General features: G+C 35.0%; 2 protein-coding genes across 2 annotated transcripts in view; one reads left to right on the top strand and one right to left on the bottom strand.

The window, feature by feature from the left end:
* The window catches only part of LOC123684370, a 72297-nt gene that overhangs the window by 11034 nt on the left and 41246 nt on the right, over positions 1–20017 (top strand). The window lies entirely within an intron of this gene.
* LOC123684369 (SUN domain-containing protein 3-like) lies at positions 338–2790 on the bottom strand. Its single transcript, XM_045623600.1, has 3 exons — positions 2149–2790; positions 1622–1822; positions 338–672 (listed from the first exon to the last, which is right to left on the bottom strand). Exons 1-3 carry the CDS (start codon positions 2684–2686, stop codon positions 383–385), a joined length of 1029 nt encoding a protein of 342 aa, XP_045479556.1. The 5' UTR covers positions 2687–2790; the 3' UTR covers positions 338–382.

The raw sequence follows: 20017 nt of genomic DNA, 5'->3' as shown, positions 1-20017 counted from the left end.
TGTTTTAAAGTTAAACAAGCGTACAAAACTTTTTACTTCACGTCAATGCTTTTCTCATTTATTTTTATATAGTTGTTTATCAGAATGCAATATTCTAATAAAATAAATAGAATAATAAACCAAAGCACTAACGTGAAGTCAGAAACTTTTGGCTCTCATTGATCCATGCGGCAATTGCGCCTTTGGATACCATTCCAATCAACAATAAGAATTTCTCGACTCATTGATTCTGGAATGTTTATTCATTCTTTGATGGCATGAAACAAATATGTGAATTCTGAATGTATTTGAAACAAAACCGAGGAATACGATATTGCCTACTAACAATAACGAAAACTCATTATTTCGATTTTAATTCTCTTTTTATCGCACAAATATTTTCTCATATGGAATGTACACGGAATCTATAAATTGAAGTGAACTCGTTATGTCCATGATTGTTCAGAATTTCCAACAACAAGTATTCTGTCTTTTTGTTCGATCTATGGGGAATTTCGAAAGTTTGAAGGTTTTGCTTGTTTTTCACTTCGTAGGTAAATTTTCCCACCAGTTCCTTAGAAGTTTCGGTCTGATCTTGCAAGGACGAAACTTGGAATTCCTTTGGAGCTGAAGATAGGTCCTCCACTAGGAAGCTATGTTCTATCGAGATAGAACCGATTATAATCGGTTTTCCTGAAACAAACACGCATCGATTAAAGATTACAGAGGCGTTGTTGACATCCTAGATTGTAAAACGCCTTGAAAATATATGTTGTTTCCGAGTCAACCAAAGCTACATCAGACTGGTGTGTTATAACTTTCGTAAGAAAAAAAAATTGGATTTCAATTTCAAAATTTGATTTCCCAAAATGAATTTCAAACCATTCTATACAGGGTGTCCGAAATTCGATAAGCTTCTCGAGAACTATAAGATTTCAAGAACCCCTGATCTCTTTTTTTGAAATAAAGTAGATCATAGATATCTTGATTGGTTCTCGAGGGCGTTTCTGGGAAATTTATTCATTCGAGAAATGATGAATTACGTAACGAATACCAACTCGAGCAGAGACAATATATTTCGATTATACGAACCGTCGTAGTTCGCGAAACACCACTCGTGCTGGTCTCTCGTGATGTTTCGCGAACTACGTCTCGTGACTCGGTGTATAATCGAATATTGTCTATGCTCTTGTGATATTATAACTGAATATATTCCAAGACTTCAGTCAAAGAAAAAATCCTCTAACATGACATAATGTCTCAAGGAGCAGTATTTGAGTTATTTCGCTGAAACACCGAAATAAGCCCTCCCTGTACATATTCCGCATATTTAGCATTCGTGGAGGCATTCTAATTGGAAGATTCAACTGGGAGGAATGTTCAATCAACGTCAAGAAGAGATTCCCTTTAATTTATTGTCGTAACCGGGATTTTTGAAGTGATGCCGACTGTTTGCATTATAAGGCTTTATAAATTGGATTTTCTAATTCCGTTTCTCATTCAGATATATGAAGAAAGAAATTGAATGAGATATGAGAAGTCAGGAACAAATTGGGATTGACTTCCCTTCAGTGTTTACAGCACTACCTGATCTCTGTTGACTAACGAAATGAATATTTTCGACGCGTTGAACCTTGCTTACCTAATTTTATAATTATTTTTGCCGTATTGCCGAGAAAAGTGAAACATTCTCCAGGTAAACAGCTAGGGTTCACAATTTGATCAGGAGATGAGTCTCTGGCTAACCTGAAGAATCCAAGTAACTGAGAAATTTTCTTAGTCGGTGCTGGCATAGTATCCAATACCGAGACAACTGAACCTCCAGCATAACTTGCAGCATAATCTGAAAAAAAAAATTAATTGACCTTCAGATTGATATATTAGGTGTAGAGGTAGATTGGCTAGAACTTCGCCAGATTCCATTAACTTCAAACTCTTATTCTACACCCTGCTTAACAGATTCCAAGAAGATCTAATAAATCAGACTACATCATGGGAGCCTTGCCCTGTTCGTTGGGGTTTTTGAGTGAACTTTTTGGGGTGGCCAGTTCTAGACATATTTTGTGATGTATATGTTCAGTTTATAAATCAACACTATTGCATGGACATCTCCTTATGTATTCCAAAGAAATACTAATAACCTTGTGAAAATCAAATAAATTTATGTACCAAAAAGTGCAACTTTATCTGCTTCGTACGTATGCAACGCATTGCGTATTTTCGTATCAACCGTGTCACTTTCTGTCAAAACCTTCTTCACCCTATCTTCAATCTTAGACAGCTCTTTCTTTGTGATACACTCGAATCTTCTCCTTTCTCTCAATTGCTCACCAAGCTTCAAAACTAGCTGCTTCAAATTTATGACGTCATCTCGAAGTAACGATAGAGCTTCCATACTGTCATTTTCGAGGTCTACTTTCTGGTCACAAAAGAACGTAAGGTTTTCTTTCGGTTTTACTTGGGTTATTGTATCTTCCTCTGTAGAGTCTTCTTCGTAGTTGGTAGCTACATGTAGGATCTCATACTTCCTAGATATTTTCTCGAGCAATATGAATATAACTATGGCTACAAGGACACATTTGAAGAAATGATTGATCAACTGATAGGTGTTTATTTTGAATGATCCTTTCTTGATATCATCGCACAATTGTTCATCGACAGGAATCAAATCTGTAGGTTCTTTGTCTATTTTATCATGCTGAGACATTTTTACCAGAATTCGGATAAATAAACATGAAATTTTTGACAAATCACATAATTCTTGGAAGGTGAATAACAATAAATTTGGGAAAGTCAACGTTGACGTATTAAGTCTGATTTTCATTGAATTTTCTGTGATTCTCTACAACTATGACCATGCTGAAATTATATAAGTCAATTCCGGACTCACAAGCAGAAATTTTTTCAATATTTCAGTTTTTATTTGAAAATATATTACAAGCAATCAGAATTTTATGTATTATATGGTCTTGTTTGCTGGATCAGAACTCGGAGCTCTCAAGTGACGTTGTGAGGTCTTCTCCAGTGACAAGTCCTCAGGAATCAGATTCAGATCCGCTGGACAATTTCGCTTTAGTTGTCTGTTCCTTTGGATTTCAATCAGTGGTTGAATTAGGGTGTTTGGATGGCCCTCCAGTTTTGTGTGATGTGTGTTATTTTTGTCCTGGATAACTTCCTCCACATAAGGAACTTTAAGGTAGGTATGTATGGAGCGTTTCATTTGAAACATATATACCAAAGCGCGTTTGCTATCATCATTTTGGATTGGCTTCTCTGTATTATGGAAAAGTCGGATTTACTTAAAAATCTCCAGAGCTCAAAAACATAGGTCCAGATGGGTTTGATCATTGTTTTGGTTCTTTTCTTTTCAAGTGATAATTGTGACTTTCTACCTATCAGCAAATATCGCTCTTTAACTTTTAAATCAACTTGTTTTCTTTTTTTTGTGATGTGTCCTTTCCAGGAGAATCGTTTATCAAGATGCAAGCCAAGATATTTTGTCAATGGAGATTCTGGTAGCTGGATGTTGTCGAGTTGTATTCGAGGACACTGTCCCTTACAGAGTGAGAAGTTGACTTGTTTTGATTTTCTCTCATTCATTTTGATTTCCCACTTTTTAGACCTTTTTTGGATTTCAAGGAGATGGTTCTGAAGCATTCGTGAAGCAACCACTGGCTCTTCATGGCTTGCTAGAATAACGGTGTCATCTGCGAATATACCAGTTGTCTCTCTATGTGTTGGTAGATCGGCGGTGTGTAACAAATACAATAGAGGGCCTAAGACGCTTCCTTGTGGGACTTCTGATGTGATAGGATGATAATCCGTCATGTTGTCGATCACTCTTACTCTAAATTTCCTTTCAGTGAGATAAGACAGTAACAGATTGAAGTGGGTTGATGGTAGGAACTTTTTATTTTGTATATCAGGCCAGGATATCAACTTTGTCAGAAGTTAAGCTGACGTACAGGAATACTGATGCACAGTACTTTTTTCTTCAAGTGCTTTATGCACCTCTTAAGCGACTCTGTGGACCTGTTGTGCTGTCGAGTGCTCTGGTCAGAAACCGAACTGGTGAAGTGGAATCCACTCTTCTGTATAAATTTGAACAATATCAGCAATAAAAGAGTAATTATCGAATATTTAGCGATTCCAAAAATGTTGGGGGTTGATGTCACCTTCATGGGAGTGTCTTTTTCGGAACAAACTCAAAATGGAAATTCGTGCCTCTCAAAACAGAAGTTGGCCTGTTTTTTAAAATTGTCGAAAACTCTTCGTTTCTGTGTTCTGAAGGAGATCAAATTTTCGTTGGGTCACCCTGTATATCAGATGCTCCAATGTATTCAATATTTAATCCTGATGAAGTTACGATTCGATCATTAACGTCTCTCGCAATTCCATTTATAAAAACCCACAAGCTTCTTCGTTAATTTGTTAATTGATTCCTGTTTTCGTCACAACTTCCTTGTTACAGCGCAATAAATGACTACCCTAATTAATCTTCAGAAAATCAAGGAAACCGAATACAAAAGCATTCAATTAATTCAGATAGCGAATTGTCATCCCTTACTTCAGAACACCCCCGTTCCCATTTTAATTTCTTAGGGGGCGAAAAGCTTTAGAAAAACCTTGTCGTTCAGTGAAAAAAAAACAAACGCTGCTTGTCAGATGGTTCACAACGACGCCTACTCGCAATACTAGCGCTTCTGAGCTTTCGATGGAAAACCACATTTGTTATTCGAGTAGTGGCATTCATAAAATATTATAACCTGTAGCTGAATCCGCGTAGGCTTTGTTATTACTTCCAAAAGGAGGCAGTTTAATGAGAGTGCCAATTCGAAACGTTATATCGATTAATGGGAAGCTATTTTTAGATTAGGGGTGAATATAATAATACATGAATATAATAATACATGTGTATTCATTTTTGATACTGTTTTCTGTTTCAAATGTTTTGGTATATATATATTTTTTTGACTATTAATTGTTACCTTTGGCTTTGTAACATTTTGTGAAATAAATTTGATTTGATTTGATTTGAAACCTATCACGAAACGCAATTTTTTTGGTATGCTATTTTTAGAAACAGCCTGTTTTCATGGGCATCAATTACCATATAATAATTATTCGTCCTATTATTCTAGAGGTATGTTTCCAGATTTGAAAGCAATTCAAATTATATAGGCAATATACTAAATTTATTTCTGATGAATTCGGATTCAACGATAAAGTTAAAATTTGAGTATGGGTGGTGTTATTTTTGTTATGATGTGAACTCGTTTAATATGTATCCATAATGAAGCAATATTCGATTTATGCTGTAATTTCGACTGTCATCATGATAAACTCATGGCAAATCGACATCAGGAGAAATTTATTGAAGAATTTAAAGAAAAATTTTGTCGTATCCGTTCATCGAAATATTAGGTTCTTTTATAATTCATGATCTGATGACGCCACAGAGTCATAAAACTAATAACCATAGATAGAGGAAGTATACGCAATTTTTACATGTCCCCTACATGGTTAGATTACGTTGTCGGATTGTGATATATTTTCAAATCCACAATTTCACTATATCCAAATGAATGTATATTATATTGAATGAAATATATTTATTTGAGTGATTCCCGATTAAATATGCAAATTAGCATATTTGGAATTCGATATTTTTCCTAATTGTCGAATTCATAATAAGCAGAAAATTTATTATTTTCTGTATCTACCTGCTGAAATCCAAGATTTGGCAATTTTTGCTCTCATAGTGTCATCGGTTGTTTCACGTCGTTTGGCGTGCTTGAAGTTTGTTTTCTGAATTTATGATATATTTAGGTATTTATTTCAATATATTTTGAGTTATTATGAAACGTTGATTCACTGTGGGACATAAGAAGTGCGTTCTCTGTGGAGAAACTTGCGAATTGAATGGAATATCGTATCACTGATATGTTTTCATTTCCGCGCGCTTCTTGTCAAATTTAATAGTTCATGTTGGGTACAAAATTTGCTTACTGAAAATGACATATATTCCCTCTATCTATGTTCATTACTCTTATATCGAAATATTAGGTTTTTTTATATTGCATGGTTAAATAACGCGAAAAACGTGTATGTACATGTATAGTATATGTAGTGAATGTGATTATGTTGCCGAATAAAATCGAATTTGAGAAAATTGTGTCTTTGCTGGATGGGTTCACGACTTATTGGGTGTTTTTTTTCGAGTATGATCAATCATAAATGAGTCATTCCACAAAGTAAACTGATATACAATTTCATTCAGGTTCTCTCGATCAAACACTCAGATTTTCCATATCAATTATGGTAATTTCCACTCAACGAGATGATAAAAATATGACGCAGATAAACATTTCGAAAACACTATGCTCATTTATAAAACACTGCGATTTAAAATGCCACCTTGTAGGATTGAAGCCAGCAGGAAATTCAAAGAATAGTTATTTGTTTTACTAGGCAGCAAAGTAGTAGATTGACTGCCGCGGCTGATTTAGGAAATCAGCAAAGGCAGTCAATCTACTTTGCTGCCGAGTTGAACATATAATTTTTTCTTCGATTGTTTATAATGATACATGCAGGATATTGTATTTGCAAATTATTACAATTCCCATAATCTTTTTATTTTCCTGTAGTGATATTTTGAAACGAAATTTGACAGGAATCGCAATTGTTGCAATGGTTAGTTGCTATGGAAATGTATATGTCCATAATAATTAATAATTATAACGAGTGTTTTTTTTTCGAGGTATATAACTTTAAGTTGGCATTACTCTCTGAGATGGCAACCGATTTAACAGCTGTCAGGTGCTTTATTCTCAGTTTGGTTTGGCAATTCATCATGAATAGACTCACGCCTGAACAACGCTTACAAATAGTGCAATTATATTTCGAAAATAATGGTTCTGTGCGGAATACGTATCGCGCACTACGTCCATTAGCGATGAAGCGCACTTATGGTTGAATGGCTACGTCAACAAACAAAACTGCCGCATTTGGAGTGAAGCTGATCGTCAAGTGTATGTCGAAACACCGTTACATCCAGAAAAACTGACTGTTTGGTGCGCTTTATGGGCTGGTGGAATCATTGGTCCGTACTTCTTCAAAAACAATGATGGCCAGAACGTTACAGTCAATGGTGATCGGTATAGAGCCATGATTACTAACTTTTTCATTCTTGAATTGGACAACTATGATGTCCAGGAGCTGTGGTTCCAACAAGACGGCGCAACATGTCACACAGCTCGTACCACAATCGATTTATTGAAAGACACGTTTGGTGACCGACTAATTTCACGTTTTGGACCTGTGAATTGGCCTCCAAGATCTTGTGATTTAACACCACTAGACTACTTTCTGTGGGGCTATGTAAAGTCATTGGTGTATGCGGATAAGCCACAAACCCTTGATCATTTGGAAGACAACATTCGGCGTGTTATTGCCGATATACGGCCACAAACGTTGGAAAAAGTCATCGAAAATTGGACGTCCAGATTGCACTACATCCGAGCAAGCCGTGGCGGTCATATGCCAAAAATAATATTCAAAATGTAATGCCACAAGATTATCTCGCGAATAAATAAAATTCATGTCAATCGAATAATCCATCGTTGTTTTATTGCAATTTAAAGTTCTATAGCTCTAAAAAAAACACCCTTCAGTTTGACAACTTATGGAATATCCGACAGTTCTTTGGAAAACTATCGAATATTATGGACAGTGATAGCAACTTAGAAGTGCTTATTCCTCCAGAAGTAAGGGAGGTGGCAAAAAATATTGGCTGTCAGAAAATGTCGAATGTTTTATTCCCATTGAGAATAATCATTTTGCTGCATATGCAGGAAAGTGGTTACTTTGCTGCCTAGGTGGGAAAAGTAATACTTAGCTGATTGATATGTTGCTGTCAATCAGAGAAAACATATTTTTTTTACAACTCCCTATACGAATACATCTACATCAGTATTTCAGGTATAGATAGAATTGATGAAATCGAAATCAGTAGGTGAACAGAATTCTCTTGCTACTCCCCTCTGTTAACTAAGTCCACGCCCACGCAACAGGCTTATCAATTCCTTTCGGTCATTAAATCCACTGAAAACACTCACCATAAACCGTTGAATGGAAACATACCTACTTGTTCTGGATGCCTAAACTGGGTCACGGGTGGGTCCAGTCACAAAAGCGTCATAAACAAATGACTGAACGGGCTGTCAAACCCACGTAACCGTGACCACTGCGCCAGAATTGATAAGACGATTAAGTGTCCGTTTACACGTTAACTCGAAATTTGTAAGATGTGGTCGGTTTCGCTTCTAAAGTCGGGAACTTCCTGGAAGTTCTGAAAGGAAAAAACGTTTATTAGAGACTTGTATTATGAGGTTGCTACTGCTTTTTGTAGAAGTTACAGAATGTGCGGAAGACCTGATTAATGGCTTGAAGGTAGGAGGTATAACATCAACTTGCGTTGGCTTCCCTGTTGGTATACTGAGCGAAAAAAAGTACTCAGCTATAATTAATCAAGAATTAATTATCTATAATATATGGGAAATTCCATCGTCATGTTATGCACCTTTTGAATGGATGCAATGTTATCGATAAAGGATGTTTCCAAATTATTACAAGTTGGAAATAAAGGATTATTATTATTATATTCTGCCCTGAATCTCTTTGCTTTGTTTTGTCAAAGATGAGGAGAAATTTCATTCAATATATCCACTGTGGCAAAAGTTAGATGTATGAAATTTATAACAGAGCTGGTGCTTATCTGGGAAATGTTGGTCGAGTCTTTGACTGTTAACAGTAGGTCAAATTAAACACTTTTATATCCTTCACCATTTTTCCTGATTCGGTTCTGTTGGAAAGATACAGGCATACAAGCTGTTGAAAATTCATACAAGAAATTCTCCTTCAGTTATAATAGGCCAATTGAAAAGTCCCCGGTCTACCATAATAAAACAATTTTTTTTTGGAAAATTCGATTTTATTATTCAACATAGTTGCCTTCGAGAGCGATACATCGATTATAGCGATCTTCCAACTGTTCAATACCATTTTTGTAGTACGATTTGTCTTTCGCTTCAAAAAAGGCCTCAGTTTCGGCGATTACTTCTTCATTGGTGCTAAATTTCTTTTAAGCGGGCATTCTTTGGAGGTGTGAGAACAGGAAAATGTCGCTGGGGGACATATCTGGCGAATACGTTGGATGCAGAAGCAATTCGAAGCCCAATTCATGCAATTTTGCCATTGTTCTCATTGATTTATGACACGACGCTGATGAAACAGCACCTTTTTTCCTTCAAATGGTGCCGTTTTTCAACGATTTCATCCTTTAAACGATCCAATAACGCTATATAATGATCGTTGTTGATGATCGGGCCCTTCTGCAGGTAATTAATGAATATTATACCTTGCGCATTCCAGAATACTGATGCCATAACCTTGCCAGATGACTGTTGTGTTTTTCCTCGCATTGGATTCGGTTCATTGTGTGAAGTCCACTCAGCTGACTGTCAATTCGACTCCGCAGTGAAATGATGGAGCCATGTTTTATCCATTGTCACATATCGACGCAAAAATTCAGATTTATTGCACTTCAAACACTGCTCAGAATCATTAACACGTTTTTCCTTTTGATCGATTGTGAGCTCGCGCGGCACCCATTTGGCACAAAGTTTTCTCATGTACAAATATTCGTGAATTATATGATGTACATGTTCCAACAATTGAGTACTTTGGCTAAATGCAACTCTGTTTTTCTAATATATAAGGTGTGTGAATAAGTCTTTCCCGTTTTTTTTCAAATTTTGAGCCTTTATTGTGAAAAAATCGTTACAAATGAATTATTGAAAGTATTGGCCATCGCTAGCTACAACTTTTCCCCATCTTTCTGGCAACATACGAATCCCGTTGCGAAAAAATTCGACCGGTTTGGCCTCTATCCAGTCATCCACCCATTTTTTGGCTTCCTCGTAGGAATGGAAGTGCTGGTCAGCCAGGCCATGCGTCATCGATCTGAAGAGATGGTAATCAGACGGAGCAATGTCTGGACTATACGGCGGGTGAGGTAGGACTCAAATTTCGACATTTTCACGATTTCAAAAATTTATGATGCGAAAAAATTTCAACTAATGTGTTAGTGTGGAATTGTTGACAGATGAATAAGCTTTGATTATGACATATGTCTCATTTGCGTTCAACAGTTTAAGGCAGAGATTGGAAGCATAGCCTGCGGGCTGTTCCATGGTGCTAAGTATCCTTAGTTTGGGGGCTGCTAACGAGGAAGCTATAGCATTGAGATAAAGAAGAAGAAGAAGAACAGTTTAAGGTTGGGCAGAGGTTTCGCAACACGGACCTGGAATTTACTTCCAGGTTTAGCGCGAAACAGCTGCCATTCATATTTTTTTTTTGTTTTGAATTTATGTATGTGAATTTTAATTGTAAATTTTGTTATGATAATGATGAATAAAGATTGATTTGATAAGAATTTGATTTGATTGATGTAACCATTAAATACTCGCACAGTATTGGTGGCGCCATCTCTTACAAAAAACGGGAAAGACTTATTCACACACCTTATAGTAGCTTATGTTCAAGATTAAATGGTATATCTTATGGTTGACGAAACATTAGTGTGCAGGTTTAAGGGGTGGCAAAGCTGATAATGAAAATTTAAAATGTTTATATATTTTCATCTAGCTCAAATCGAAAAAAATGATTCACATTTCTGACGCCCTTTTCAGAAGATACTTTATTGAAGCTCGATTGACATGAGATCAATTTCAATCAAGAATATACATATCCGACGGTCTATCTCTTTGTCTCATGAAATTCTTTGACTGTCTTCTTTGACTGAAATGTTGATTTTCATCTCCCAATTTTAACTTCAATTTAGAATTGGATACATATATATTTCAATCGAGAGTATCTGGATTTTATTACGAATGGAATAAGTTAAAAATTCTTTACCTTTCATAATAACTTTGCGAAGAATGAACTTCAGCTTTTATTTTTCTCATTAATGAACTAGTTGCCATTACTATATTCGTTAGAAAATAAAAGATTTCTAGCCATGAAATTTCCATGAACACTCGTATAATTTCAATCACCGGATACCAAAAAAGCGAACCATTTCCTCATCAACGATTTCATACAAAGCGATGGAAACAATTCCGAAACAGGAATGAAGGGTGTAACTGCTAGTCACTACGTTTTATGCATTGTCGAAGGATATTAAACGTTGCATGTATGAACGTGGCGATAGACAGTGATGTAATTTCAGACTTGTTCACAGAGGACGTGACAACTAAACAAAAACCCAATGGCTTTTTCATAGGGATAGAGGAATGAAATATAAAAAAGGGGATGCATTTCAGTTGACGAAATGATGCAAAATATATATTTCACATATCACTGAATTCGACTCGCTTATTAATCCACAATCACAGTTGAAATCATTGAGTTGAAAGACTAATCATTCAGATATACAGGGTGTTTCCTAAACATGCGGCAAAAATTCAGGGGGTTGTTCCTTGGACTATTCTAAGAATATTTTGTCCTTTGATGATTTTTGAAAAACCTATTTGTTTCGAAGATATAGGGGAAACAAAATTTCAGATAATAACATTTTATTATGAAAAATTACATGAAAATTCAACTCAACCTACAAAAACTGTTGAAAATGACCACCTCTAGACGGCATACAAGCATCCAATCTTCTCCTCATTGACTGCCGAACCCTTTCAAAAACACCAGGATCATTTCTTATTAAGTTACACCCAGCAAACGAATTGAAATGAAAACCGTGTTTAATCTGTATTCCTTTACCATCTGCACTTATCAATTTTTAGTCAAAAAACTGGCCGTTTTTAGTAATTGGAATGTTGTTAAACAAATTTAAAAATAAATTGTACCTACTTAGTAAACACAGTGCGGTACGCATTTTTATTTAAACTATTATTAATTTTAAAAATATGAAAAATGTTGTTCGCCCTGTATCTTCGAAACAAAGAGGTTTTTCGAAAATCATCCAAGGACAAAACATGCTTAAAATAGTCCAAGGAACAACCCCCTGAATTTTTGCCGCATGTTTAGGAAACACCCTGTATAACTCATACAACGCTGGCTCTCAGGACATGAAAAATACATCGTTCTTATGAAGATATTGTAGTATATTAAAATATGAGACGGAGCAATATAAAAAAGTCCTTCAATGAAGAGGAGAGTCCTCGAAGTGGAAGAAGTACTTTTCTTTCCAGAGTCGAACTAGGGATAATTCATATAATCTTACAGTTTGTACTCCATTCATTTTAATCTACAAATAAAATGAACAAAACATCTCAACGTGAAATATATCCCAAATAGTAAAGCCATAGACTTCCTTTCTTACTCTTCTGTGAAATGGATATACAAATCATCAAATTATTTATAAAGAATGAATTGAATTCGAATTAACGAAATGATACAAAATATATGTTCCACATATCATTGAATTCGACTCGCTCATTTATCCACACTCCTCATAATCTCAGATGATATCTTCGAGTTGAGAGGCCACACATCTAGATATTTACCTCATACAACGCTGGCTCTTAGAACATGGAAAATACATCGTTCTTATGAATATATTATATTATGTTCAAATATGAGACGGAACAATATAAAGAAGTAAAGAAGTCCTTGCATAAAGAGGAGAGTCTTCGAATAAGGAAGAACCGTCCGTCCAGAGTCAAACAAGGGATAAATTATATAATCTTACTGTTTGTACTCCATATTAATCTACAAATGAAAAGTAAAAAAAATCTCGAAATGAATAAATAATGAAATATATCCCAACAAATAAAGCCAGATTTCCTTTCTTACTCTTCTGTGAAATGGATATACAAATCATCAAATTATAATTATTGATATCCATATTTCGTTCCAAATACGATCCTGACAGTTTATAAGGGAAGAAGGAAGTACAGGATTTATAACCCTTCGACCAATAACAGTTGTCCTATGCACAACCAATGCGATTTACTTTGTTTATATTGCTCCGTCTTATATTTGAACGGACTATATTTACGTCGAATTTTCTCAGCGAACGTTATTTTCCTCGATACGCCTGAAGAAATCTAAAGTCAACGAAAATGAAAATTTCCATCAGGGTGGAAAGCGGGATCTGCACGGTTTATAGGTATTGGCAGCGAATGAATTGAAAAAACTGTTATATCGTAACAGAAATTTTAATTTGCTAGCACAATGAAGTATAAAATACGTCTACATTTTCGAACAAGAAGGCTTAGTCGTCAGCGAATAAGAGAGCACTGTTGTTTTTACTCATTTAATCCCTGTATTTAAAGATGATGCTTTCCGGAGGGCTCTCTCAAGAGCAATATTGAAATGAAGAGGGGAAAATCGTCACCCTGTCGAACTCCAGTATTCATCTTTAAAGGGGGAGATCAATGATGAAATTGCGTAAACAAAGATATTTGAAAGGATGTCTTATCAACGCAAAATTTCATCTTTCTTGAATTTTCGATGGTTCTGATTGTATAGAATAATATAACAGAATAGATGTTTATTGACCATAAACTACATTGATATGCTGGCCATGAAATTAAGAAAGGAATTAGTATTTCATATTAACATGTAAAGTCCCAACTACATCGTTGTTATGATCACAGAAATATTGAGTACCTTTCTTATAATATTTCACTTCAATTTTCAATTTTCATTATGTTCAAACCTGCGGTTTCGAAATTGATAGCGATACAAAATTTACCATATTTACGGAACCCCTATTCAATCTCGCTCATTAACGAGCTTAACCGCGGCATTCGAGATACGAACTTACCTTGAAAATTACAAATTTCTAGATTTATTGTTTCAGAAATTATAGGTAAAAATCTGAAATTTTCTAAAAACAAATGGATGTAATTCCCGAGGCTTCAACTTCTCCTGGACGTAAACTACGCCCTTGAAACCTCACTATGTTTCAGATCAGAACCCGATGTTCAAAAAACTTTTGGATTTGAGGGATCTGTGACGAATAATTTAGGAGATATAACGAAAAATTTTCGTAAAATTTTCCAAACCTTACATTTAGAAAATTGAAGAAAATTAAAAGTTCCTTCATTGGTCTATTGTACCATTTTATTGATTGATTCGACTATGTAGATCACGAAAATGCTTGCAGTTTGGCGATCAGTACATTATTTCAGGAATTTTAGGTAAAAATCTGAAATTTTCGAAAAAAAATGAATGAAATTTCCGAGCCTGCAACTCCTCCTGGACGTAAGCTACGCCCTTGAAGCTCACATGTTTCAGATCAGAACCGGATGTTTAAAAAACATATTTATTCCAGGAGTATGTGACGAATAAATTAGGAGATATAACGATTTTAGGATGGAAATTCAATTTTTTCTCTAATTTCAAAAATCGCTTATATGAACGGACAGACAGAATCGAATTTGATCAGAGATTCTTATCAGTAAGTTCAATCTTATCGAGACCATTGCCGGTTCAAATGTCGAAAAATATTGTGGAGGTTCTTAGAACCCACGTACCTATTTCTTCTCATTATTGAACTGTTTATAAGTACCTCGTATGCATTGAAACCGAGGAAGATCAAAAGGAATACAGCAGAGCACTCAACTTCTTTTGTCAATTTCATCTCCGTTAACAATGTTAACTAGAGAGTATAACGCGAAAGATCAAGAGGGCGTAGTAAACTACCACGAGAGGGGACCGCAAATAAAACATGTCATATTGATAAATTTTCTCTGCTAGTCGTTGTGAAAAAAATTCCAGGGAATAAATTTTCATTTAGCCAAATAGGATGAAGATATAACAATGGTTGAGATTCATTTTCATCAGATTGACATTTATGTCTGCTGAAGGGTGAGAAAAACTGGGAAATAAAAACTGAAATATTTATCCATCACATTTTTTTCTTGAGCAATAAATATTCTTATATTAACGGTACAAGCGAAAAAATGACAGCTCCCTCGTATTAGTTTAAGAATAGTTATTTATAATACAAGTGCAGAAGGCATTGATATTCTTCCACGAGTTCAAAATTCAAAAACGAGCCACGAAGTGCCGAGTTTTGGAATGAACGAGTGGTAGAATGAGCCTTCTGTACGAGTATTATACATTATTTTCTCTAATTCATTGCATTTTCATCGAAATTAATGAAATATTTCCATAAATATAATTTAGTGATTTTTGCATTGAAAAATGTTGATTGGCAGAACTGATTTCTTTAAGGCAAATTGATGAATTGACAGATAAAGCCGTGGCGGAAAGTTCGGAGTACCAACATAGAATAATAAAATATAACCATGAAAACTGTGCGTTTCTGATATATTCTCGCACGATTTTGTTCTACAAGATGTGGAAGAATGAACGGAATAACCACAGAATTAGAGAAAAAAATATAAACATGGGCCAGCAAACGCTTTGTTTTTGAAATACAGTTCAAGTTAAATTTTTTTCCAGTTATTTTCTCGTATACTACCTTCCCTTCACAAGATATTTAACTCAAATTATGGATAAGTAGTGCAATTTGAAGTTTTCATCATGTGATGATGTGCTTATTTTGAATGCAAATCTACAGAGTGATAATTTTCTGGAACAGTCCCGTTTCTTACCTCCAGAATTTATTTTTGTGGACTATTGGTTGTTGAGAAAAATGCTGTGTCCAGGAATAAACTTTTTGGTTTCTTGTAATTTTGTCGTATCAGCTATAGTATATCCAAAGTCACTTGAACTAGTCCATAAAAACGCTTGGCCGTAGATGTCCTTTGAAATGGATACCGCGATCTACTAAATATCGGGGTTTATTTGAAAGTATTGTTAGGAAATAAATTCACTGAACCCACTGAATTTCTGGAAACTTGGACAAACCTTGTATAATCGAAATATTCAACTTCCTCCAAGTGACTTTGGATATACTATACCGAAATCGGGAAAAAAATTTCGAACAATTCTCCAGCAATTTAACTTTAACCCTGTATTTCGAAAACAAAGCGTTTGCGGGCCCAGGTTTATAGGACTTATTTTTCTTAGAATTATCCGAGGAATCCGTCATTTTCGTTTATACCTTAAATTCAGGAACATTATGTATAAAATTTACTGTTTTTTCATAAGGAATTGAAATGTTCAACAGTTTTTTTGAAGTTATCAAAAGTTATAAGAGCCAAACTTGATTAAATTAGATAACTTCAGCTATCAATATAACAATCAAAGATGCCTACAGCATCGCCAGCATTCGATTCCATTTAAAAAGTCAAGTAGTCAGTCTACTGCATCTAGAAGGAATGAATAGTTGACCTACCTAGCCGTTTCAAGGTGGACTACTCCATCTTATATTCGCAACACCAATGTGAGATAGGGTTTTAAACGAAACAATAATCATATATATATACCTAACATAATTGTAGTTTACGTATCGCGTGACTCAACTAGAGATAGCTACTGTTTAACTGGATTTTATGGTTTATCCAGTATTATAGGCTCCTTACATGCATAAAGGTGGCATCTTGTTATTATGTTGACAAATCTTCAAATAATACATGAGTCATATTTGATTTTTTTATGAGAGAGGGAGTTTAACCTATTTATTCATCGAGTAAGATATTTCGTTGAATAATTTTTTTAAGATAAATATTTTGAATCGAGTTAAGTAATTCTAGAATTTCTAGTCCTTGTCTTGTCGTCTTTTTTACATAAACCTCAACACTATAAGCATTTTCAGAGATTTCTTTGTCGAAGATCATTACTAGATACTGGATTTTTCCAAACCTGTTGTATCTCTTGTAAAGGGTGTTTTTTTTTTCGAGGTAATATAACTTTAAGTTGGCATTACTGTTCAAGATGGCGACCGATTTAACAGCTGTCAAGTGATTTATTCTCAGTTTGGTTTGGCAACTCATCATGAAGAGACTCACGCCTGAACAAAGCTTGCAAATAGTGCAATTTTATTTCGAAAATAATGGTTCTGTGCGGAATACGTATCGCGCACTACGTCCATTTTATTTTGTTTAGCGATGAAGCGCACTTCTGGTTGAATGGCTACGTCAAAAAACAAAACTGCCGCATTTAGAGTGAAGCTAATCCTCAAGTGTATGTCGAAACACCGTTACATCCAGAAAAACTGACTGTTTGGTGCGCTTTATGGGCTGGTGGAATCATTGGTCCGTACTTCTTCAAAAACGATGATGGCAAGAACGTTACAGTCAATGGTGATCGTTATAGAGCCATGATTACTAACTTTTTTATTCCTGAATTGAACAACCAAGTCCAGGAGCTGTGGTTCCAACACGGCGCAACATGTCACACAGCTCGTGCCACAATCGATTTATTGAAAGACACGTTTGGTGACCGCCTAATTTCACGTTTTGGGCCTGTGAATTGGTCTCCAAGATCTTGTGATTTAACACCGCTAGACTACTTTCTGTGGGGCTATGTAAAGTCATTGGTCTATGCGGATAAGCCACAAACACTTGACCATTTGGAAGACAACATTCGCCGTGTTATTGCCGATATGGCCACAAATTTTGGAAAAAGTCATCGAAAATTGGATGTCCAGATTGGACTACATCCGAGCCAGCCGTGGCGGTCATATGCCAGAAATTATATTTAAAATGTAATGCCAAAAGATTATCTTGCGGATAAATAAAATTCATGTCAATCGAATAATCCATCGTTGTTTTATTGCAATTTAAAGTTCTATAGCTCTAAAAAAAACACCCTTTACAAGAATAAAATCTTGAGTCCGTCAGTCAAAGGAAGTTCTAGAATTGTGGTCGTATCTATGTCATTCAATAGGCAACCCTGTTCGTATTCTGATTGTTTTGAACTTGGGTGCCAACTTTCCTTTTTGTGGTTCCAATGTACCTCAACATTACTTAGTCTCTTGTGAATTGTAAGAGTGAATTATAATTATAATTAAAAAAAGAAAATTCAATCACTCTGAAATGATCACTGTATACGGTTGGAAATGTGAAGAATCTAAAATTCGGACGAACATTTGATTCAGATCTAATTTGCAAGTCCAAATATTATCGAAAATGGTGAATGGAATATTTCCAATATATTGCTCTAAGAATAGAAATGAGGAAAAGAGTATAAAATTAACTTATGGAAAAACTGTGACGTGATTTGAACTTCAAAAGGCATGAAGCTGGAAATATTATAGAGTTGAAGAATCAACAATAACAAGAATAAATCGCCAAGTTCAACTTCAGAAAGTGAAACATAAAATTCAATCACACACGAAGGTTTATACGGTTTAATATTTGCCTAAACTCTCGTACGTAGTTGTTGCAGTGAAATTGTAATGAACTTGACTTGGGTGTTGTTGGAATTTCAATTAAACTATGAAGAATATGGAATGAACATATTCTATTAAATTTGCTCAGGAAGTTCACGCTGCGCGTCAGGATGTTTATATAGGATATGTGACAATTTATCATCAGAGATTAAAATGATTTGGTTTGATATTTTTGTGCGTTCGTTCCCCGTACAGATCGCTCTGTGATTTCCTCACAATGTGTCTAATGGTCTCAAGCAATAAGCTTCAACTCGCTGATGATGAATCCACCTCAATTTCTATTCGTCAGTTAGTTCTGCTTGAGCAACGCATAAGATTTATCTTCTTTACATCACTAACTTGTTCAAACAGCTCAAATTTTTCTATTAGTTTTACTATTACCGGCTCAGAAGGTTCTTCAAGACAACCTAAAAGTCCTTTGGTTTTGCTAACTGTGACTGTATAATTTTCACCATTTCTGTAGTGAATTTTAACAATTTCAATGCATTGTTCAAGAATGTATTGTTCCATTTTTAGTTATAGCGTAATTTTAATTATCTAGTGTCAAAAAATGTCCAATTCAAAAGTGAAAACTGCCCATATAGCAGGCTATTGAAAATTGAATCACTTATTGGAAAAACCTTTTAGATTTCAAGACGATCAGAAAATATTCTGATGATTGAATAAATCCTTGGTGTACCTTATTTTATTATTTTGGAAGAGGCCTACATTGATATTGATACGTTTCCAACAAAGTTATGAAATATATCGAGGAATCATGAAAAACAATGTCCGACAAAATATAAAAAATAGGGTCATGTAGAAATATCGAAAAAATCTGCTATTATCCAGGTTTTTATCATAATATTCACGAAACTGCTTGTCTCTTTTAGTATTATGTTTTCGTAATTCCTGCGTAAAAACATAAAACAACGCCATTTCTGTAACCCAAACCTTCGGGCTGCTGAGATACATCAAAACTTTTATGCCAGTTTCAGAGGCAATTTACTTCCCTGCTTTCTGGGATAAAATGTAACTCAGTGGTTTCACACGAAGAAATAGATGCTGAAGATGACCGAAAAAATGGGGTAAAAATTATGCTAGCATACTCGGAAATTTTATCGATGTAGGAGAAAAGGAAGAAGCTATTATTAGCGTCGGGTTGTTTTCAGATGAAAAACGTTTTTTCATTTTCTAAGTGGCTTTCATGGAATATTTCAATAATGCTTTGTAAATAGATTTCATAGATTGAAAACATTCATATCAGTCTTCTGCGGATGGAAAAACCAAGCACATAGATAGAATGCTTGTATTTGGTATTAGGAGCTTCTGCGAGTTTAAATTGCTTCATTTGGATCAGTTTTGGTTTGAGAGGAATTTTGGTCTTCAATTTCACAATTCATCCTAGAAAAATGCGTTTAAAAACATCCTGATCAACTTCTGTTTGTTTGTTTGTTTATGTGTCCATATCTTTGTATCAGCCTTTTTAAATCTGGCAACGGTAGAATGTCTTCATTTAAACATTATTTTACATAGAACAAATGTTCTAAAAGCAAAATAATGCATAGTTGAAAGCCAGTTATGTTTGTCTTGGCTTGATTACCCATCCCAAAAATTTATTCAAAAAGTCTCCTAAGCAAGATTTGAATGTATACCTACGTAATTTTATAGAATTATAACCTTGAAACCTTACAAATTCATCGAAATTTTTGAATATATTTTTGGCCATTG

This window comes from Harmonia axyridis, chromosome 7 (genome assembly GCF_914767665.1).
Source record: "Harmonia axyridis chromosome 7, icHarAxyr1.1, whole genome shotgun sequence".
Taxonomy (NCBI): domain Eukaryota; kingdom Metazoa; phylum Arthropoda; class Insecta; order Coleoptera; family Coccinellidae; genus Harmonia; species Harmonia axyridis.
Note: the sequence above shows the minus strand (reverse complement) of the source record. Positions and strands in the feature narration are given on the sequence as shown.